General features: G+C 56.3%; 7 protein-coding genes across 7 annotated transcripts; 4 read left to right on the top strand and 3 right to left on the bottom strand.

The window, feature by feature from the left end:
• Positions 1 to 359: 359 nt before the first annotated feature.
• Positions 360 to 1,181, top strand: CMQ_7723 (uncharacterized protein; the record flags this gene model as incomplete). Its single annotated transcript, XM_014314728.1, has 2 exons — positions 360 to 414; positions 484 to 1,181. 2 exons carry the CDS (start codon positions 360 to 362, stop codon positions 1,179 to 1,181), a joined length of 753 nt encoding a protein of 250 aa, XP_014170203.1.
• A 1,932-nt stretch (positions 1,182 to 3,113) lies between these two features.
• CMQ_7158 (uncharacterized protein) lies at positions 3,114 to 3,861 on the top strand (the record flags this gene model as incomplete). Its single annotated transcript, XM_014314163.1, has 3 exons — positions 3,114 to 3,142; positions 3,362 to 3,560; positions 3,640 to 3,861. The coding sequence occupies 3 exons, from the start codon at positions 3,114 to 3,116 to the stop codon at positions 3,859 to 3,861; spliced, it is 450 nt and encodes a 149-aa protein (XP_014169638.1).
• A 4,249-nt stretch (positions 3,862 to 8,110) lies between these two features.
• Positions 8,111 to 10,115, bottom strand: CMQ_7554 (a-pheromone receptor; the record flags this gene model as incomplete). The annotated part of the gene is made up of 4 exons (XM_014314559.1): positions 8,111 to 8,251; positions 8,337 to 8,877; positions 8,939 to 9,458; positions 9,509 to 10,115. 4 exons carry the CDS (start codon positions 10,113 to 10,115, stop codon positions 8,111 to 8,113), a joined length of 1,809 nt encoding a protein of 602 aa, XP_014170034.1.
• A 1,015-nt stretch (positions 10,116 to 11,130) lies between these two features.
• CMQ_7210 (ssDNA-binding protein) lies at positions 11,131 to 11,664 on the top strand (the record flags this gene model as incomplete). Its single annotated transcript, XM_014314215.1, has 3 exons — positions 11,131 to 11,405; positions 11,461 to 11,549; positions 11,618 to 11,664. 3 exons carry the CDS (start codon positions 11,131 to 11,133, stop codon positions 11,662 to 11,664), a joined length of 411 nt encoding a protein of 136 aa, XP_014169690.1.
• Positions 11,665 to 11,903: 239 nt separating this feature from the next.
• Positions 11,904 to 13,635, bottom strand: CMQ_7489 (glutathione synthetase; the record flags this gene model as incomplete). Its single annotated transcript, XM_014314494.1, has 3 exons — positions 11,904 to 13,130; positions 13,205 to 13,280; positions 13,343 to 13,635. 3 exons carry the CDS (start codon positions 13,633 to 13,635, stop codon positions 11,904 to 11,906), a joined length of 1,596 nt encoding a protein of 531 aa, XP_014169969.1.
• A 3,862-nt stretch (positions 13,636 to 17,497) lies between these two features.
• Positions 17,498 to 20,691, top strand: CMQ_7047 (uncharacterized protein; the record flags this gene model as incomplete). The annotated part of the gene is made up of 2 exons (XM_014314052.1): positions 17,498 to 18,724; positions 19,042 to 20,691. The coding sequence occupies 2 exons, from the start codon at positions 17,498 to 17,500 to the stop codon at positions 20,689 to 20,691; spliced, it is 2,877 nt and encodes a 958-aa protein (XP_014169527.1).
• A 176-nt stretch (positions 20,692 to 20,867) lies between these two features.
• CMQ_7369 (uncharacterized protein) lies at positions 20,868 to 22,130 on the bottom strand (the record flags this gene model as incomplete). Its single annotated transcript, XM_014314374.1, has 1 exon — positions 20,868 to 22,130. The coding sequence occupies one exon, from the start codon at positions 22,128 to 22,130 to the stop codon at positions 20,868 to 20,870; it is 1,263 nt and encodes a 420-aa protein (XP_014169849.1).
• Between the last annotated feature and the right edge of the window lie 65 nt (positions 22,131 to 22,195).

Below are 22,195 nucleotides of genomic sequence, written 5' to 3'. Positions count from 1 at the left end.
TTTTTCAAATAGACGGACCCGCTGGTGCTGGTATCGTATCTTACATGGCACAGCAGTCCGACAGGTATAAACGTTTTGTGGAGTGGCAGTCCACACTGGCGGTGACTTGTTTGGGGGGTAGGGATACCCTTGGGGCGGACCACGCTAACTAGAGGCCCCGTCCGATTCTTGGCCTTTCCCTTTTCCGTTGCTGCAGTCATTTTTTCCTGTTCTATTTTTCTGCTTCCCCTTGCTTGTTCCAGGGTTGCTGCTGGCTCGCGTTGTGTGGAGCCTCTGTTCTTGGTGAGTGAAGCGCGTCCAGGGGGAGTATTTGCTGCTGGACCACAGAATCAAGATGCGTTCAAGCCAGCCGCAAGCTGATGGAGCACGATGGGAAACGCCGCGCACGCAGCTACCCATACGAGAGCCGTTTGGGTTTGAGCCATGGTGTTGGGGGTGGGAAGATGCGCGCATCGTAGCTCCATTCTGAAGAGGGGGGAGCAGCAAGCAGTGCCAGATGGACCGAGGACGACAAATCTGATGGACGTGAAACCGAGGAAGCTCACAGGGACAGGGTGCGGAGAGCTGGCTGCTGGCTGCTGGCAGAAGGCAATGATCAAACACGCGATTGTGATAGTGCACACAGAACAGGAGAAGAGGGTTGGCAGAAGAGGGGAAAGGGCCAGTCGTCGCACAAGGCCGTTTACATGTGGAAGGCGCAAGGGGGGGCAGACTGCAGAACTGTTGTTCGGCCTTGTGCTTTCTCCACCAACGGCGAGGCAGATACGGAAGATTGTCGCAACAAGAAGGAACGAGCGGCCGGCAAGCACGACCTCCAAGGCAGCGACGACGGCGACTACGTCGAAGTCCCCACCCAAAGCTGCAGCAGAAAACGACTTTCCAGGGGAGGGAAAGGCCTATTCTGCTTACGACACGCCACCCAGATTACATACGTACGAGTGCTGTGCATCTACCTGTGCAGCGTTGTGCGGAGACCTAGGAGGCCCTCCAGGGGCAGCAGCCACCCGTTCAGGAACAGCCTCAAAGGTCAGATGCGCCGGTCGGTTTCCACCGTGCTCGTACTCGTAGCGGACGGGCCACTTCTAGTGTCGCCCAGCAGCACAGCCGCTGCGGTAGCGAGGCCGCGTGCTGGGGCGGATGTCCGCCAGATGTCGTTTCGCCAAAACGATCGCTCCGAGTGAGGGCGCATTGTATCTTACGGAGCAGGTGCAGATCAACTAGGCCGTGACGGAGTTCTGGGGAGATGTGCAAAGGAGTTGTGCCTATCAGGCACGAAGTACATAGTACGGAGTACTGCGCCCGTATTGCTGTAGACTCCGTAAGGTTGGTGATGACAGGTTGCATGGCCGAGGAAGGCGCGGCGGCCAAATTGGGGACCTTCCCCGCCGTGACAGAGTATTGGGATTGAGTCGTACTCGTAGACGAGAGATTTGACGTCTAGCACGCCCATCCGCGGCTCCATATTTGCGCGGGAGTGTGGTGGGAACGGTAGCCCGTAAAGGAAAGTGCGCCCGTACCGATAGCATCCTTCCCGTATGGCGAATACTACGTCGTCCATAGCAATCTCGAGAGTAATGCATGCACATAGCGACCAACACAGAGCCTAATATCCTATTAGCGGATGCAACTTTTGAACGATCAATCTTCCCGGGTGCTGTGTGTCGCCCAACAGCACAACAAAAATAGCGAAATGAGCGGCAGTACGGAGTAATAAAAGCTATCCACCGGTCGGTAGCCAGAATTCCCTAGCCTTGCTTAAACGGCCCCTTGTACACATTAGTTCAGCACGGGTGGGCTCCATTCTTGCATAGTGCAATAACGCAGCTGCACACGTTCCTGCGTCTCCATCTTACATAGTATCTTACAGCACCCGCCGGCATCGGCCAGGGGATGAGCCCATAGGACAGCCCCCCAAATGGGGCATCTTACGAGCCCCAGTATCAAGATGCGTGCCTCCTACGAAGTATGATATCTTACATAGAACGGACGAAACACCAGGCGCGCGAAGGAGAGCGTTCTGCTACACAGATGCGGTTGGCGGTTCGAGCTGGGATGGCACCGACAGTTTTTCAATTAGCACCGCTACACGCGGATAGTACGATATCACGGCGTGGCCGACTGAGAAACAACAGAGATGCTATTTGTATCGAAGGGAGATGCGGATCAGCAGCGCGTACCCTATATAGGCTCTTTGTATGGCGCTATTGGCGTCTGTAACGTTGGGAAGAGGTTGAACACAGGGCAGCAACGGTTCATTGTAGCCTAGCCACAATGTGGATTGAGTCGTATCTTGCTATGTCAGATACGGCGCACGGAGTCCGTCGCAGAGGATCGACAATTCATCAACACGACTTCCCGGCGGAGAGTTGCCGCATTGTTGCCGGTCGGACGTCGTTCACATAGAAACAGATCTGACAAAGACAAGGTCTGCACGGCAGCTGGACTTTGCGTTGTCTTGTCCAGAACGCATCGTGGCGCCACCGATCGCATGCTCGTCATATCCGCTCTGCAATATCGACAGGCATGTTTGATTTGGCACTCATGCCATGCAGGCCATGAGCTGCGAATAGGGAAGCCTTGCTTGGGTGGCAGGCCGGCACGAGATGCACGCGCTTTGCTTCTTCTGGCCGCCACATCTTACGACGTAAATGGTCGCCGACTGCCATCAAAGCAGTGACCAGCTGGTCTCCCTCCCAATCTCCTCCTGGCCTCCGTTATCAGCCCTGGAGGCGTGCTGTAATGAAGGTGCGAGGGTGTGTTTCAGGCTTTTCGGTGCGTTATTTTAACTCGGCACTAGCCTCCACAAAAGATGGCCGAGAGGACGGAGGAACAGACACACAAAGCCGTCGGTGACTTCCGTCTGCGTCGGGGGCAGGACGAGTAGAGAGAATTGCCCGACGGTTATTTAAGATACCTTGTCTGTGAAGCTTGGCTGCAAGATGCCAGTCCCGGATTATTCCACCCGGCTGCTTGCCAGAGCGCTAATCAAACTCCAAGCTTAACCAGCGACACGGCTCTGTAGAAAAACAATTTTAGTGGCAGCCAGCGCGACCAGTCGGCGCAGGCGAAAGCCCCTATTTCCTTTCTTCTTTCTGATGATCGACCTTCCATCCATGATCAGCGCTCTCGATGCCATGGCTCCGTACGTCCGTACGGAGTATTCCGTACGATTAGGGCAATACCAACAAGCTCAAACAGCTAGTGCGCGGCCACTGCCAGAAAGAGAAAGAAAGACGGCGCAAGAGTTGCAAAAGCAAGGCCAGCAACGGTGAACGACCCCCCACTCCCCCGACACGGCATGAGCGAGTTTTGCTGCCGGTGCATCTCTCTCCACAGACGGCCCACAACGGTGTGCGAACAGGCTCCTCTTCGTCGAGACACACGTCGCGCAGGTGAGGTACGACGTACTTCCACCTCCGGCAGTCGGCAGGGAGGAGGAGGAAAAGACCTGGCGCCCTGCGTCCCGCCCTGCGCAAGTGCGACTAGTCGGACCCCTGTCGTACCTCGATGAGCAAGTATCGTGTACCTCGAGCTCGACCCGTCCCCAAACGCTCGATTACGTATGCCAGACGGGACGAAAAAGAAGTCTGCAAGGCCGCTTGTCTGAATGGCCGACTTCTTGGCTGCCGCTGTGAGCAGGGCCAGAACGGCCTCAGCATGCAGGCCGCTGTGTACGAGTACAAGTATCTTACAGCGGATGGGCGGAGGGTGGAAATGCATCCACCGTCCGTGTGTACTCGTATCTACATGTACGAGCGCGATACGTGGATTCTCATCGCCCCGACACGATCCAGGCACGGCATGCTGTTTGCGAGAGTGGCTTGCTACATACTCACAAAGGTCATCGATACGCCGTTCTGAATAGAACAGGACATGTCGAGAGAAGTGAGCGCGAGAAATGCAACAACAGTGGGTTGCAGTTCTTTGGGACGTCCCGATTGTCTGGGTCTCCATTTTTTTAGTGAGACGTGTGCTTCCACCACTGTCCGTGAGCAGAACAAGAGAAATAAAACTGATAAGGAATACGACGTACGGAACACGGAGTACTATGTAGTGTCTCCATACACCTCACCACATGGTTACAAGGCATGGATTCCACACTGCCCGAGTACTCCGTATCCGTACGTCGTATATCCCGGCCCCAGAGCAAATCGTACTTGCATCTGTCTGCAATCAATGCGAAAGCAACGAATACGAGCATCCGGCGATAGCGTACATACGACGTACTCGCAGACGATGGCGGACGCATCTGTAAGGAGGCCATTCAATGCCACCTTTCCAAACGGCGTACGCCGTAGGCTTCCGTCCTCGTGGGTCGACACGCGCAAAAGAGGGCGAAAGCACGCTCAGCAGTCACATGCAGGGAGAGGGGAAAAGGCCAGACTAAGCAAAGGCCGTTTTCTCAGTTATTCCTCTTCGTATCACGAGCTGCAGGGCCGTAAGGGGTCAGACAGTGAAGGACAGGTCAAAGTACAGACAACCCTGATGGCCTTCCTAGTCGGGCGATTTATGCTATGGGCACAGTCGAGAAGATAGACGATCGTGCTACCAGCCAAGGTGAGGAAACGAACGCCGTTCGCCCTTGGAACCTGCCTGCAGATAAGACTACGACGTAAGCAAGGCTTTGCTGCAGTGTTTGATACACGAGTACAAAATATACGGCGTAAGATACTATGTAGAATTACCCAATCTGTAAGTCCCCCACGCCAAGGTGATCCTCTGAAAAGACCTCGAGCAGCAGCAGGTACGAACAGGCCCCGGAAGAGGGGTGTGCCGTATGCGTTCTTTTTATTTTTATTTTTATTTTTATTTGACTAAGAGCCGGACTATCCTCTCTTTTCCGGCAGAAAAGTACATTGCAGAAAGGAGACGAGAGGGAAAGAAAAGGAATGAAAAGGGCCCGAAAAGTGAGGGAAGCCTCTAAGATCGTCAAACAAGCCAGATGGAGAAAGAATTTATGCAGACTTGTGAAGGAAGCCGTTTGTGCTGTGAGCAACAGAAACCGTTTCCAACGTCCCGCACCAAGACGGCTTCCTATTAGTCCGCGGAAAGCAGGCCGGCAGGCTAGCCCTCTTGCTTCCCAGGAACAGGGGCATGTATCTTGGGACTTGAGACGCGATGAAACCCTGGTCCACCTGCAGACGAAGAGAGGGGCAGTCACAGAGAGGGGACAGCAGCCCACACAGGCAAAATGAGCTCGTTTCTCGGGTGCCCTGGTCATTTCGCCGGGCTGTCCTGCCCTCTCAGTGGTCAATTCGTCCAGAAGACTACGATGTACGCAGTAGAAGGGCGAAGAATAAAAAGCGGGGCCTCGGAGAAAGAAGAGCCAGAGGGCAGGGTGAAGGGGAAAAGGGCGGCTCTGGAGGCGCGCCTGTTCTTCAGCGCCGCGAGCACGAGCAGACTCGTACTATGTGCGTATACAGACTCGTACCCGGTGGACGAATGAGGAAAAGGAGGCGGCGATGACGGGCTTCAAACAGCCAACACGCAACCAGGAATGGCCATACACGAACTCTTCCTTTTGCATCCTAAGATACAAACAGAGTAGTAAGCCACTATCTTGCTGCTAGCTTTCTTTCCCCTCCCGGAGTCTGCTGTACGGAGCTGTTATTCCGACCAGAAAGGCCACTGAGGGTGGAGATGACCGGATCGCAGTGTTTTATGGTCTGGGAGGGGACTACTCTGTACTCGGTGCACTCTGGTCCGTAATGGGACGCGCACGTTGTGACACGGAGGCGATAGCTGTCAGCGAGGGCCACTCCGATGCGATGCACAGTGACGAGGCCGTCCTTTGATGCAAGGACATTCTTCAGCTGCTGCCCAACCCCTTCGTGCTGCCCCTCTCTTCCGCCGGGCTTCCCTGCACCCAGGAAACTGAGTATCTATCAAGCCGGTGTGCTATCTGGCAAGATCGGCATGTGCACATACATACATAGTATGCTCGTCAGATTTCCATGTGATGTGCGGACGGAGATGCTTCAACGCGTGGAAATGCAGCCATTCTGCAAGTCCTGAGGCTTTTTTTTTCTTCCTTTCCTCTGAACAGTGCAGTCGGGCACGACAAGAAAAAGAAGAAATCCCTCTTTCTTTTTCCTTGCAGTTTTCGAGGGTTCTTTTCGTCTGAAGCTGCATGTTTCAAAGACTGGACATTTCTTGCAAAGGTTACAGGCTGCCTTAGCAGGCGTCTCGACCGTCTGAGCAGTCTTTCCCGTCTGCGATCATCTTTCCTTTTGCGGTGGTATTGCAAGGACTGCGTCGGTCCCGACTGTGAGCCCGAGTCAGCAAACTGCATGTCTTTGTAAGCATGTCGCCGAGAAAAATCGCCCTCGCGCGCAGCCTCGCGAACCGTCTCACGTGCAATCGTCCGCTGAGACAGGCTCAGCCGTACTAGATGGACATTGTCGACGAGGCCAATCTAACGACCGACACAGCAAGACTACAACCCAAGCATCGTTCGCTGGCCCTTTCCTCCGAGTCCTCCCGGGCTGCAACCACAGACACGGCTGGCTGATGGCCTCCGTTGATTCCGGGCTCTTGTCTTCGATGGCCTGTCCATAACGCTATAATAGGGTTGAGCTATTATAACTTTATTGCGAATAGACATCGATATTGTGTCGTAGTCTTTCCCATCTTGGGTTGCATTGTTTTATTGCGTCGCATCGCATACGCTCGGTCATCTTTTTCCAGTTGTTTCTCTCTTAGCCTTCCAGCAGTGCAGCATTCTAATGCAGGGTTTCTCCTCTTCCTTCTCGCAGCTGTTCTCTGGTTCAAGACCACCCTCCTCCACCCCGTCGGAGTCCTTTGGAGAGTCGCTTACGACATGCGCATATCTTTTCAGTCTGCCTCTGTCGATTATAGCACGTCCTAGTTGCTCGGTAGAAGGTAACGTCGGCCCGCGGTCTGGATGGAGTAATGACATGTCGTGGCGATACGCTGGGAATCACCACGAGGCAGGCGAGAATCCATGCTGCTTCATGACAGGCACTCGTACGAGCATTCTGCTCGCAGGATGTTTACTACCTTCAAATACTTCGGACTCTGTACTTGACACCAGAAATGTGCGAAACGCCTTGTTGCAATACTTTCAATCAAACTCATTCACCGACCTCCCGGTCTCGTTTGCCGGCCTTTGAGCCACCGTGCCGTTCCTACTCTGTATTCCTCTCCCTGCAGTCGGTCAGATCCTTCGCGGCAAGCTAATTGGAGCCCTGTCCTTCTCTCCTACCAACACGCTAACGCCAGGAACAGTCGTTCCTGCAGGGGCATGACCAATGCAGGCAAAGGAGGCGACGCACGACGTACATGAACGGAGTACGGAGTACGGAGTACTCGTACAACTACACAAGATACGAGCACGCATGCCATCGCTGCATGATACGGGGCCGTGTGGCCAGAACCAGACCGTCCTCGTCCCGGATCTGTGGAGTGCTCGTATTTCGGAGGGGATCCATCGCGAATGCTTGCTTGTCGGACGAAACTTGTCAATCGACTGTCCGAGAAGAGGTTCGTGCTGCCAATTGCCGGCACTTACCCGACTGGGAGGAGGCTGGACTCGGTGGACTTTTGTCGCTGCGACGCGACTGGACGCTGACAAACTGGCAAACTAACTGGAGGAACCGTGCTCGAAAGAGGGATTAAAAAGACCGCGCCGCCGCACTATGAAGCAACATTCCGACTGGTGGACGCATTCGTACGGGGCTCGCAGCTCGGTGATCGGCTCACTCTCTTCACGGCGAGACTCCACAATTTCTCCTTGTAACTTGGCCACGATGGGGTTTTTACGGAGTATCAGGAACCACAAATTAGGGGCCTAGATCCAACAGCTGCACAACGCGTCGCATACTGCATACGCCGTAGCATGCATGTACTCCGTACGCGCAAAGGCCCAGTCATGTGCCGCCTAACCGCCCGTCACTGTGATGAGGCCCTGTTGGCTGACCATCCCATACTCCTCTGGTAAGCATGCATTTATTGTTGCCTCTTTTGCAATGAGCATTGTGGGGCTTCAGTACTGACAGCATGAACCCAGCAAAAATATTACAGCATACTGTACTCCATAGTAATCCTGCGATATCCATCATATGCTCCTAGGAAAAATCCAGTATACAAACTATACCTGTGACCAGACGGTCATTTCATCTTCCAGCGGGCATATCGGTGACGATGCACCGATCCACTCGAACAGTCCCCTGCCCGGATGCAGCAGCTGGCCGACTTGTGCCAACTGTTGAAGCTGGCACTGCTGCTCCGCCTGTATTTTCCAGCGTATGTCCCTGTTGATCCATGTGCTCCATGGGCTCCATGGGCTCCCCTTCTGCCCACACCCGCGTGCTCACAGTGGCTCCTTGGATGACAGTGCCGTCGAAAGGCTTGGGTATGGCCCGGTTTTCTCGGAGGGGCTCGATGGTCAGCTCGTCGGTCAGCTGGTCTGGATCGTCGATGACAGGGACCGCCGACTGCGGTGACGGATGGGCTTGGCATGGCCGTAGCGGTGGGTTTGGTTTTGTACGGGTGTCCGGGGTCGTCTGTGCCGAGGAGGCCTTCCGGAAGGAGGACATGGCGAGAGCTGGCACTCTGGGTGGCGCAGACCAGTTGAGCCCAGGTCTGAAGATCACAGAGGCTGCCGGCTGCCATGTCGCGGCAAACGGGGCCGCGTTGCGTTCCAGCTCGAGCTCGTCTGCGGTATTGGGGGACGACGTACGCGTGGGCCACATCCTGGCCTTCTGAAGGCGGCTTCGCAGATCGGATCGCCACGAAGACGGCGCTGGCACAACGGTCGTGTCGCCTCCCCCTTCCTGGTCCTCTGTCCCGTGGCTGCTTCCGTGTGCCGAGTAAACCCGACAGTATGTGGGGACAAGCGATTCCTTGCGAGATGGACTAGATGTGTGTCAGTGATGTTCTTACCAATGCACACCGGGCAGGAGGCCCGTCGCGTTACCTTGCAGATGCATTCAGCGTCGAAAACTGCGTCTGCGTGCCCTCACTGAAGCGGCCGGTCTCGACACGGGTGCGGTCTGGGTCGTACTCCAGATTGAGTGTTGGGAACAGACGCCCCAGACCAAAGAACACAAGCCATCTGCGGTATGTGTTGATGCCCTCCTTGGACGTTCCGAAAAAGGTAAAAATGACAAATGCAGTCACGATGGGGATCCAGTTCAGGTTCATCTCGCTGAAGCTGACATGGTCGTAGCTAATTATGTAGATGGAATTCCACGTAGAGACAATGCCGGCAAAGTGGACATAATGGAAGCTCGTCGGGCTGTTCCACGGCCAGCCCATCATGATGTTGATGGCACAGAAAATGGCCTCAATGGGGGCGTATGGAAGCAGGATGCTAAGGGCCATCAGATACAACTTCCGTCGGGCCCGCTGGCTGCGAGAGAAGGCCACACTGTTGTTGCCGTTATGGGCCAGGCGCGTGCTGGCCTCAGCCAGGCGAAACTTCCTGTACGTCTGGTCTGAAGCAGTCAGCTGAGGGCCCATCCCTGTCAAGAACCGCATTACTCACATGTGTGATAGCATGCTGCCGCCGTGAAGATGGGCGAGGGAAGGACGAAGAAGACGAGGTAGATGGCATTCCCGTAGTAGGCCTTGTTGCAGCCGTTGACCGGAGCGAGCATGTAGCGTTGCCCCTGGACAAAGATGGTGAAGATGACCTGCAGCAGCGGGACGGGAAAGATGATGAGCATCTGCACCAGCAGCTGGCGGCGCTTCTCGGCGCCGGACAGGCCGGCCACACGGTTCAGGCTGACCTGTATGGACAGCCGTCGCATCATGGCGCAGATGCTGGCGCTGTAGACGGTCGAGAGGGCAAACTGGATGTAGATCTGGAAGTCGCACCAGCCGTAGCCGAGCCACCAGTGGTCAAAGTCCTGGTCGTGCCAGATGGCGGCGTTGATAAAGACGAGCAGGACGGTCAGCCAGTTACTGGCGACGAAGACGCAGGCCGGAAACTCGCCGTTCTTCCACAATAGCCGCAGAGGCACACAGGATGCCAACAAGGCGAGCGGCCCGAGAATGAGACGCAGGACAAGGTTGGCCAGGAGCGAGCTGGTGATGGGCAAATGACCCGACTCGCCCATGATGAGCACGCCGGTGCTAGAGTAGTAAACCATTTTCTCTCAGTCTTGTAGGATATAAGAGACGAAGACGAGAGATATCGAAGCTGTAGGAGCAGAAATGCCACGGACGGGAACATGAGATATATATGAACAGGCAGGGCAAGAGAAGAGACAGACAGACAGGAAGCGACATCTGAGCAGCAACAGGCCCGAAGCCAGTCATGGCACACATGCACAGCAAGCCGGGCTCATCCCTGGCAGATGATCCATCGTGTCCTTCCATAGCCACTCGGGCGTCATGGATGGCTGGGGCATGAATAAGATATTGGCATGCCCAATAGGCCAGGGCGTAGCAATCAATCCCACCAAGCCAAGCCAAGGAAGGGGAAAAGTGATCCGCCAGACGTAGGTCAGATATATGACCGGTACCACGGAGAGACGAAGGCGTTTTGGAGACGAAGAGTCCAAGCACGGCCGAAACGGACGTTTGAGCGCTCAATAAGAAGTTGAGCCATCAGCCATGATGAATCTTAGGGTCTCGTAACAGGCTAGATTTTCGCTTATCACTTCCCCCTTTCGTCGCAAGAGTTGTCTTTGGTATGTGCTTCTTGGTCGATGAGGCTGGCCAGAGCCTTATTCACACCCGAAAAGGGAAAGGTCGTGTCCCGATTAGGAGGGAAATTCCTCCCTTTTTTTCTTCCCACCCTTGTAGGGCTGGCAGAGGGACATACCCCATGGCGACCACTATTGAGAGCTTGCTTTCTGCTGTTTCAATTGGATGGAGCCTGGACGCTCGTGTTGTGATTAGTCGCTTGCTGTTTGCGTACTTTGTACTCCGTACTTTCGGTGTACTTTTTCCGACGTAAGAGGGATGAAGACGCACAATCGTGTGCGAGACAGTCTCAGCCACAGCGGCGCACCGCCACAGCCACTAAAAAAAGCGCGACAGCGGTCGCGATGCGCGATTCTTCCCCTCCCTTTGATTTGCACCACCGTCCGATCGAACGAAAAGAGCGATTGCGTCTCTTATTTGTCCACACTCCAGCCCAGCACCCCAGCCCGCTCCAAAATGTCTTTCTTCATGCGCCGGGCCGCCCTGTGTGCCGCCCCTGTTGCCCGCTCGTTCAGCACGACGCCTGCTCGCCGGGTTGCCCGCATCACCATTGTCGGCCACCTGGGCGACACGCCGGAGCTGCAGACGACGAACAGCGGCTCCGAGATGCTTAGATATGTGGTGGCCAGCAGCAGCGGCCCGCGCGACAACCGCCAGACCAGCTGGTTCCGCGTGGCGAGCTTCCTGCCCGAGGGCCCGCAGCGGGATCTTCTCCGAAGTCTGCCCAAGGGGTGAGTTTGACCGAACAGAGAAGGGTGAACTGGACGCATTGGCTTACCCGGACAGAACACTCGTCTACGTCGAGGGAGACGCCACCATGAACACGTACTCGGACGCCGACGGCAAGTCCAAGACCCAGCTGAGCATCCTGCAGCGTACGTCCCGTCGACTTCTTCCTCTTCCATGCTCCTTTTCCCTCTTACTGACGGATCTGCGCGTGCAGGCAGCATCGAGGTGCTGAAGCGTCCGACCCCGACGGAGTCGGAGTGATCGCCGGACAGGCTCGGACGACTGCGGCCGTCGTCTCTCTGCGCTCTGTTTGCTTCAGGCGCACCGATCTCTCCACTCTACAGAACGAGGCCGGAAGGAGGAAAGGGCTTATTTTGGGTGCTGTCATAGATGCAGCGCATGTCCACGTTCGCGTTCACGTTCATGTCCTATTTATGTCTTCACGTCTGGCGAGGGGAAAATACAGGGAGGGCGATGTTGACACGACGTCTACCGCGCTGCTAAACTAGGTTGACCGAGTCCATGCATCCGAATCCGGCAGCCACGCCACCCTCCTCGCTCTGGTCACCCTTGGTGCGCAGCAGATAACCGGCCGTCTCGTTGCGGACGATGGTGTCGCTGCCGCGGCCGCCCGCCGCCCAGATGCAGGTGCCATAGACGCCCAGCTCGCAGATGACGCCGCCCTGTTCGGTCTGGCCGTTGCGCAGGATCACGTTGGCCACGGGCGGCGGCGTGATGAGCTCCATCAGGATATACGACGGCCAGTGTTCCTCGGGCACCGCCTTGAGCTGGGCCGGGATCTTGTCCTTGTAGTAGTTGTTCCCGCCGCCTTCGCGCTGTGGCTTGAGCACAAATCGCCGGCACGCCTCGACATCCTGGGCCCAAATGCGGGCCTGTCGGCCAGCCGCAGACGTCGTGTCCAACGGGTAAATGTTGGTGAACGTGCGGCGGATCTGGCGGGCCTTGTCGCTGTCCTCGGCGACGAAGCGGCCGAGCTCCGAGGACCCGGACCCGGACCCGGACTCGGACCCAGATTCGGATTCGTTCACCGGCGTGGCCAGCACCTGTTGCACTTTCTTGGTGCCGGCTGCCTGCGTCAGCACCGTCGGGCACTTGATCGCGGCCGTCCGCTCAATGTGGTAGCGGCCCTCCCAGGCGGCCGCATCCGGGTAGTCGGATGGTCCGTAGCCGGCGCGCAGATACACGACGGCCACCTCGAACACGCGCGACCGGTCTGTCGGTAGCGGGAACAACAGCTGGCGCCGTGGCGTGTCGGCCACGCGTGTGCTTTGCAGCACGGCGCTGAATGGCACCCGAAATACCGGCACCCGCCCGCCCGCGCTGGTGTGGTACTCAATGTGCCGCTGGTCAAACACGTTGCGCTCGCCGTCCTGCACAAGGAAGAGCACGCAGCGCTTCAGGCCCAGCGTCGCCGGCTCCGAGCGGTCGTACACGTCAAATGCAGCACGCAATCCGGCTGCAATGTCCTGGCTGCTCGTGCTGGCCGGCAAGTCGTATCGCGAGGGGCCGGTCGGCTCGGCCTGCAGGTAGCCGTACTCGGTCTCGGCGAGGAACCGGTGCAGCTTGGCCGCTTGCACCGACAGCCCGCCAAAAGACGCTGCAATGGTGTTGAACTCGACCTGCTTGATCGGCAGCTGTGTGCTGTCACCATCGCCTGCTTCCTGGTGCACCAGATAGTCCGACCGGAAGATGCCCAGCGAGTGTTTCTGCAAGCAGCTTTGTCAGTGGACCGACACAGAAACACCAGGCAGAACAAGGCGGAAAAGAAAATAAAACGCACGTGTGTGTAGCCCTCCTTCTTCACGCGCAGATGCACATTCCACAGGCTGGCAGTGAAGTCATCGCCATCGATCACCCTGGCAGCAGTTAGACACGGGACCTGTACGACAAAAAACACAAGGCACAGCGTCGGACGTACTGAGCGATAATGCGGCTAAGGAACTCCTCGTCCTGGCTGATGCCCGCATACAGCTCGTTGTAGGCCGTCTGCACCGCCTGGGCTTCGTGGAAAGCCGCCCGCGGAAACGGACTGGGGAAGAGTGTCACCGGCACCGGCATGGCCAGCGAGCTCGCAAGATCGCTGTCGCTGGCCGTCACGGCCGTGGGCATCGGCCGGACCGTAAGCCCATTGGCTATGCTCCAGTCCTTGATCACCTCGACCAATCGCTGGCGCTCTGGCTTGGCAATCGCTGGCGGGTAGGAGGACGCCATGGTGTCAGACGTGCGGATGCGTGTGCTTCTTGGGATGCGTCGCTTGCAGAGTCTTCCTGCTCGTTCTGTGCGAAGCCGATCTCGGAAATCGGAAATGTGAAGCCCACTCGCCAAGACACGGCCATCGGCCGGCGCAAGTCAAGCGCAAATGAGCAAATCGGCAAAAATAGCGTCACCGTCGCAATGACAAAGCATGACTTTTTGCACCATCCGCTCTGGGGCCAAAAATGCGTCGGCCGGGAATCGAACCCGGGGCCTGTCGATGGCAACGACAGATTTTACCACTAAACCACCGACGCTGCTGCTTATTGGCTACTTCTTTCATAGAGACGTCCATACAGTATTCTGTACTAGCTGCTTATTAACGCCATCTAATAAAGCACAGGCTGACCTTCAAACTCTCCTATAAAGCCCTCTTCGTCTTTATATCTCTCATCAGCCTAACTCCCCCCACCAAAAAAAGTTACAAACAGCAACCTCTTCGCTGCCATCCGGTTCGTCCGACCAGCCGGACGAGTCGCCTTACCGCTCACATACGGACTCTAATTGCGATGGCATTCATGTGCCCTTTTCGGCAGCCGCCGATCGTCTCTTCTGGCCACTCGAAGGCGATTTTCCCGCCGCCATTTCGGTTATGAAAGGCCTCTGCCAGGCCAACGAGCTGGAGCCCTTTTTCGAGCCCAGTCCCAATGCGGATGGCAGCAGCATTGAGCATGAGATTGCGCGGCTGTCGCTCACTGTGCGAAAGGCCTCTTCTCTGGAACGTACGTCCAGAACCTCGACCAGTGGGAAGCGGACTGGGTTGCTTGGCACAGCGAGCACGACGAGCATCTCGACGTCCCGGAGGGCGTGGTGTACGGCAACCAAGAGTTTGTTACGTACGGCGACCTGAGAGGCGAGGACCGGACATACACCCGGGAGCCGAAGCCTCTCCTGGGATGGATGTGCTAGGAGGAGAGGTTGTGGGCGTGGTGATGGGCAGGACTATGCTATGGCCTGTGGTAGAGGACGATCTGTCGTTGATACTGTTGCAATGGAGTAAGCCGCTGGTACGATGCAGTTTTCAAGCTGGCATACGCCGTATCCGCAATAGGATGAGCCAGTACCGCATTACCCGTCGTCGTTACAGCAGTCACCCCAAACGCCCGCGCATTGCTTGTAGCTGTGCTGTCTGCCGCACTCGCCGTTGGTGGAAAAGACCGAATCTCCCGCCTTCGTAGCAAGTTCCGGCGGCACAATCTGCTTTGATAGATGAGTAAGGTGTTTTTTTCCCTTTTTGTCTCTCCTAAAGATAATCCCTGTCTCCAAGAAATATGCACATAGAATCGCCACAGGTAAAAGTGTTGGCATTGCAGCACTGAAAGGTGGTACCGAGACGTAACATTGTTATTGGGCGGACCGCAGAGTCTTTCCTGCTGCCCACGTAGACAGTTCACTTCGCCGGCGGTGACATTTCCGCCACGGATGAGGGGACTGATCACGGTGGCGTTCCATGTCGGTGCCGCGCTCGCCACGCTGGAAACAACGATGCTTTCAGTGGACGAGGAAGTCGGTGTGGCCGCCGGGAGAGCCCGGTTTTCAAACTGCCCCGGTTCCCACTCGCTTTTGGCTTGCACTTGGCACGCAAAATAGATGGCCATAGAACCCAAGATAAGGTGCCTGAACGGTGGGTTGGCCTCCCAAAGTGCTTTTATGGCTGTTGTTGCCCCTGTTGAAGGAAGCGGAAGTGGATGACGGAAGTTTTGGAGAAATTTTTTGCTCGAGTGATGCTCCTGATGTCAGAGAAGAGGGAAAAGAGGCTGCTCCCAAGGAAGAAAGTTGCTTGTCTAGATGGACTGTTCAAGAAATGTATCCCTTTAAAGTTTATCTCTTTGTGTGGTGAAGAGGGCTTCAGAAACATGAATACTACTTCGTTGGCCACGCTTGACTGGAAGTAGAAGGTAAGCCGATGTCTTCCTTTCTTTTTTTTGCTTATTCGCAAGAAAATCGCACGTCGTACTCGGCCCTCTCAATTCCTTACAAATGGGAGGGGCGGCTACTGCGAAGACGAGAGTAGCTAAGCTCACTTAAACCAAACGTCCACACGTTGACAGACGTATACGACATTTCACCGTTTGGAAAGCAACCCTCTTCATTGAGTAGCTGCACGTCGGGGCAGCACCCCGGGAAAGGACCTCTTTCGTCCAGCCCGTGTCCGTCTCTGAGCGGCGTGACGCGTTGCAACAAGAAGAACCTTTGAAAAAAAAGTAGCGTGATACGGGACGGCATCTAACTGTGGTTGTGAAGTATCCGACTCTTGAGGTGGGATGGAGTGCGAGGCAAGCCTTCCGTTGGTCTTTTGCCGTCATCTGGACTCCGCGCGAGCACAGACCCAGGACCCTTTTCAGTTCTCTGAAGGTGACCCGGCTGTGCCGCGAAAGAATGTCCGGAGATGTTCCCTTCATTTTCGTGTCAACTTGGCAGCATGACAGCCTGGCTGGACCTTCCCAGCTTTGCCTAGTCCGTTCCCGCAAGCTATCAACGACTTCATCACAAGTATATATCGTTCCTTGGCAAGATTCTCCAGAGTCATCCTGACTTGGTGTTTCGAACCGCTCTGGCTCTTTGCCTTTTCTCCTGTGACGAACGAGCGAACCTCGTTCTCTTGAGGAGATGACGGTCTGGCAGCCTCTTGCGCTTTGGCGCCTCTCCTCTCTCTCTTCTTCCCTCTCGTTGTCGAGGCTCTATTCTTGCAGGACTACTTGCAGGATGCTGCTGATCCTGGCCAATACTTGTAGTAAAGTTTTGTTTTGGGGTTTTGGGGTTTTTCTTTTTGTATGAAAAAAGCACAGCTACGGATAAAACCTTGTCTATTTCGACACAGAGGTTTCCAACCTACCAAAAAAAAAAACGAAGAGGAGAAAAACAAAGAATGCTGATGTTGTTTCGAAAGCCAAGATCTCATGGTCAATTCTCCATGGCGAGTGCTGAGTACTTCCCCTACACGAGAGATATATGCAAAAATGCGCAAAACTTCTATGCCACCCCACGAGGACAAAATCGGCACACTAGGAGTGGTCTCTCCGGCTATGATCTGGCCACCGGCGACGAGCCAAATGTCCCCAAAAGCCGACAGGCATACTGCCGTGATAATTCCTGTCCAGGAAGTTGGAAAAACCATCATACCTGTCCGGAATCAAACCAACAAAAGCCCATGCGACAAGACGGAGAGTGGTTTACCACCAGCCTCGAACCAGGCACACCCACGAACAATTTGAGGAACCTCCGTAATCCCCCAACTCAACAGATCATCAAGTACTCCCACATCCAGTACACTTAGATTGTAACACCATTTTTCTCAATAGCTTCTTCCGTCTTCGCTAATATTTGACTTTACTACATACGGCCAACACGGACCACGCCATAGCAACTGTAACAGAAGGAGCACGATTCCTCTGAAAAGTTGCCTCTCTCAGTAAGGTAGCCGTTAGCAGGCGGCTTTATCGGAAGTGGGGTCAGGCCGCGCAGAGGAGACCGTCATTCAGCACACGCTGTCTCTTGAATTGACACTGATGGCAAGTCACATTGGCGTCACGGGCCTTCTCATCCGTGGCAGTGGATGGTTGGTGGATAATAAGGGCCTATTGAGCCGACCGCGTTGAAACTGCAGATTACAGGCCACCACTTAGAAGGCGGCATATACAATCATGGGCATGCGGCTCAGAGACTCTGCATATGGCACTGATGTCCGTGCCAGCCTGGTGGGCTGATATTGTGGCTGCTGCTTACTCTTGCTGTAGTCGCAGCTCGCCTTGAGCCAGACACATCCTGGAGAGAGCGAGCAGGGCCAGCTTCAGGGACTACCAAAGAGCATCCAAGACCAATGTCAGCCGTGATAGCGGCCCTCGGCGCCGTCATCGGCTATCTCGGCGGTGATGTGGCACAGAAGAGCACCTTTGAGCGGCTCCTGTGGCCGCAGCGGTTCCACAACCACCTCGACGTGGCCACCGGCGTCAAGCTGGCATTGCTGCACCCAATGAGTGGCCCACTGCAGTCGGCAGCCCTGGCGACGCTCGACGACTTCCGCGACAACGGGCTCTACCGCGGCTTCTTGCGCGGCGACATGCTGGGCACCGCCTTTTACGGCGAGCACCGGGACGTGCGCTACTTCCACCGCACGGCGGCCACACCAGAGCAGCAGCGGACTGCCGACAGCGTCCGCAACGGCTTCTGGTACCAGGTGCTAAAGGAGGTGGAGCGACGACATGTCCTCCGGCCGGTGGCTTCGGGCGGCAGCGGTGACGACGTGGAAAAGACCGCGGCAGAGACCACGACCGATATCACAGTGCCCAGCCGGTCCGTGAAGCTTCTCTTTCGCCTCAGGCTCAGCGTCCTCGACAACGAACCCGCGCCGCCGGGCGCCAACGACGTCGTCGAGACGGACTTGACAAAATGGACTTTCCTGAGCATCGTCACCAGCGAGCTGTCAACCATCTGCGTAGCCGTCGCGACGGGCCTCTGGGCATTCCTTGGCAGGAATGCGTCCAACGGACCCGACGCCTGGCTGGTCGGCTATTTCCTGCTGCCCGTCGTCCTCCGGCTGCTCGCCGCCATCTCCTCTGTCAGGCGCGAGGACGTATTTGCCGGCGGCGAGGCCATTCCAACGCTCTGGACAGAAAGGACTGATCCACAGTACAAGGAGGTCTTTGAGATCTACGACTCGGCGGTCGGATTCATACTTGGCTTGTCCGCCCCCCCGGCAACAACGGCCATGACCCAGTTCTTTGTGCACTACGGTCACCCTATACGACACACCGTCATAGACAGAGTCCGTGAGACTCTCAGCATCGCCATCGTCTACATCTTTGTGCTCTACTTTCCCGTCGGCCTCTTTGCCCTGTCCTGGATGAAGACGAGGTCGCAGTACATCTGGTTGGGACAGCAATTTTACTGCATTCTGGCCATGCACATTCTGCGCATTCTCGGCTGGGAGGGCTGCTCGAGGACGGAGGAAAAGGTTGCCAAGATACTGTACAAGGATCGCTGCGCGTGTCTCAAGGGAAGGAATGCCCGCGTGGAAGCTAGGCTGACGATAGACCACGTTCTGTCTGTTCGTGCAGGAAGAGAGGAGGTGAAGCAAATGCTGGACAGGAACATGGGCTTTGCAGCGGCGCACTAAATCCGATAAGAGATGACATGTCGTCGGCCCTGTAACGTCTTAATACTGGACTGCTAGCATGCTTAGCCCAACACAAATAGATGCCCGATGAGACCTCAGCCTTGTCCTCCTCATCGCACTTGGCTAACCGAGTTGTGTCTCTTCAGATCTATGCTTTCTGTATGCTGAGAGGTAATCTGAGAAAATGGTATTCAGATTCCCACAGCAGGCCTTGAATGCTCGCCATCGTTGCTAATCTCCACTGCTAGTCACCTCATACGTTTAAGCTGGCCGACGACTACTGGCCGCTCCGACTGCTCCACATCCCAACCAGGACATCAGTACGGCGGCACTCGGCCCACGACTATCGCGACCCTACGGGTAAGGTGCATCAGCGGCCTCAATATAGCATTCTCTCATATACCTGGGGCCGCTTTAAGGTGGACGGGGGGGAGACGCTCGCCGTAGAAGGAGTGGACTGGCAGATTCCAGCCATCAATCCAGAGCACTTTACGGCCGCAGCGTTCCAGAGGGTGATCGACGAGCGTCTCGGCAGTGATGCCATCGAGTGGGCGTGGATCGACGTTGCCTGCATCGATCAGCGCCCCGGCAACCCCGACATGGCCATCGAGATCGGCAACCAGGCGAGCATCTTCAACAAGGCGGCCCACGCTTTTGTCTGGCTGACGAGCATCGTCGGAGGTAGAGAGACAGCCATCAAGGATATTGTCAGCTTTGGCGTGGAGCTGCGCAACTTCATCGACCACGGCAAGACCGACAATGGCCTCAGCCTCTTAGATGTGGTAGCACGCCTGCGGACGGCCTTCGATACCGTCTTTGAAGACCCGTGGTTCTCGTCGCTGTGGACGCTGCAGGAGATCGTAATGCGCAAAGACGCCATGGCGATCTCGTTGGCGGCCGAGAAATTGACCTGGGATGGCACGGACGCTATGCACTTCTTTATGTTCGTCAACACGGCCCAAAACGTGTGGCAGGATGTGCTGGCCCTCATCGACCGCGCCGGAAGGCTGCGATATGCCGACGCGTACGCATACAAGCCCAGTTCACCCGTCCATGAACACGTCTCGCGGATTCAGCAGTGGCTGCTCTCGACCGGATTCTACTATCTGGACACCGACAACCCCAACGTCCAGTACGGCACGGCCAAATACCGCAATACGGAACACGACGAGGACCGGATCTACGCCATCATGCAGCTTTACAGCCTCCGGGTGGGAAAGGCAGCCCAGCCGGATCTCGCCCCGGAACTCTATCCCGGCTTTGCCCAGCTCGAGCTTGAGTTCGCAGACGCTATCAACCAGTGCTGTCCCATGCTCGGACAGATGTTCACGCACACCGCATGTGATGTACCGCGGCACACGTGGTGCATCACGCGAGACTCGACTGTGCCCGACAGCCTAATGGACTACCGAGATCCTAGGCCGCTCGGCCGCATCTCGCTCGTAGAATCGGGCACCGCTGTCGCGCACGGCAGGTGTTGCCTACTGGCGGACCTGAACGAGCTCCTGACAAGTCCTGGACGTCGGGATCTCTCGTCCACCAGCGCACAGCTGCATCTGGATGAATACATGCGCAAGGCCCTCGATCCGTCACCGGCGCTCGCCTGGCACATCCGCTGGGATAATACGGTGCTCATGCCCAAACTACTCAGACGTTATGGCCGAGAGAACCTGGTACTCCTCCATCTGGGAAGTCTCAGGTGGCCGGAGTGCGGAAAGGAGGAGCGACGTCGGCAAGTGGCGCTGCTCCTCAGTCCTGTCCACCCGACTACGCCGAACGCTGTCATCGGAAAGACGTACTTTCGATACGGCCTGTATACGTGGATCGAGTATACCACATCGATGACAGACCAAGTCAGCCGGCTTGCATGGGAGACGATGAGTCTGCCCGTCACCTAGATACCACCCAGACAGAGCAGGGAAAGCGTCTACACGCGCAAATTGAGAGGTTGTTTTCATACTGCATAACACATCAAATAATCCTGCGGCCGTTTAGACTCGTTGCCATTCGTCTTTTGTTCGCTTCAACGCACGCTGTCTGTTGTGGATGTAGTCGGCGCTGGTCATCCAAGGTCCTACTTAGCCTCACTCTGATGGAGCAGCTGTTGCATAAAGTTTCTGCCCTCTTCGTAACGGCGGAAGTACGTGGTCTCGGCACTGGCTCTGACCGTGCCGAGTCCGTCCCTGGCTTGTCCGAACAGGATTGTCTGCTCCTGGGCCGTGTCCGGCCGAGGGGCCAGCAGCTCTCCGATACGAGACTCTGTCGTAGTGCTGAATCGGGCCAAGGAATAGCGACCGACACACATGGCCGCAACGATGTAGGTCTGGTAGCAGAGCCAGACGTACTGGATGTGTGCAGGCATCCAGGCAACGAAGCAGAAGATGCTGATAGGGAAGAAGCAACCGAGGGCCGCGACTGTCAGAAACTGGACCACCTCGCGGCAACGGTTGCGGATCGGGTGGCCGTAGTGGCGGAAAAACTGCAGCACGAGGCTGGGAGGGCCGGTGATGAGAAGAAATCCGCCCAATGACTCGGGACAGTGGATCTCAAAGTTGCGGGGCGTCTCGCCGAGCGACAGCGACAAGTCCAGGGCCGGTTCGCGGTCGAGCGCGAAGAATGCACTGACAAGACGTAGGAGAAGGGGTATGAGCCAGAGAGCAGCCCAGACAGAGCGGTATAAGCTCCATATGCCGGCTGCGGTGAGGATGGCCGTGGCTTCAGCGGTAACGATAGCGAGGAACACGTGACGGCTTGGGCTGCCGGCATCTTCGCTCACGAGGGGCGTGTCTTGAAAGCTCCGATGGCCAGGTGACGGATGTGCGAGGGTCAGGTGGGTGACAAAGGTCTGAGATCGAGTGGGCGAGTTTTGTCGCGTGATAGCAGTGTCTTTCTCCGTCTTCACAGTAGTGACGCGGTCACGTCCGGCGCCAAGGACGGATACAGATATACGGCAGAGAGCGCGTACCCAGATGCAGTTCCGGACCGATTCGGAGTGAGGAGCATAGCCGTGGCCGTGACCGTGCAGGGTATACGTCCAGTTGGAGCGACAAAAGAAGATGGTATCGAGCATGTGGCCGACGAGGGGGCCGACGAACAGGCCCTGAGTGAACATGCCATCGAGAGCATCAAGGGCAACCTTGGACAGCGGCCCTCCCATGGGCAGCAGCAGACCGACGACCAGGGCCCGTCTCGGACGGTAGGCTGCGAAAAAGCGCTGGGGATAAAGGAGGTTCTCCAGCGGAAACTGAGCGGCGGTTTCGGCGCCAAAATAGGCCACAATCAGCCCTATGATGCAAATGACGTTGGTTGCAAACGTGAAAGCGGCCTGGTCTTCCATGATGACAAGCCGAGAGAGTTTCACAAGTTGCTGGTGAAAAAAAAGACGAGGACTTGGCGGGAGAT

The sequence above is a fragment of the Grosmannia clavigera genome (genome assembly GCF_000143105.1).
Source record: "Grosmannia clavigera kw1407 unplaced genomic scaffold GCSC_173, whole genome shotgun sequence".
NCBI classification, from domain to species: Eukaryota; Fungi; Ascomycota; class Sordariomycetes; order Ophiostomatales; family Ophiostomataceae; genus Leptographium; species Leptographium clavigerum.
Note: the sequence above shows the minus strand (reverse complement) of the source record. Positions and strands in the feature narration are given on the sequence as shown.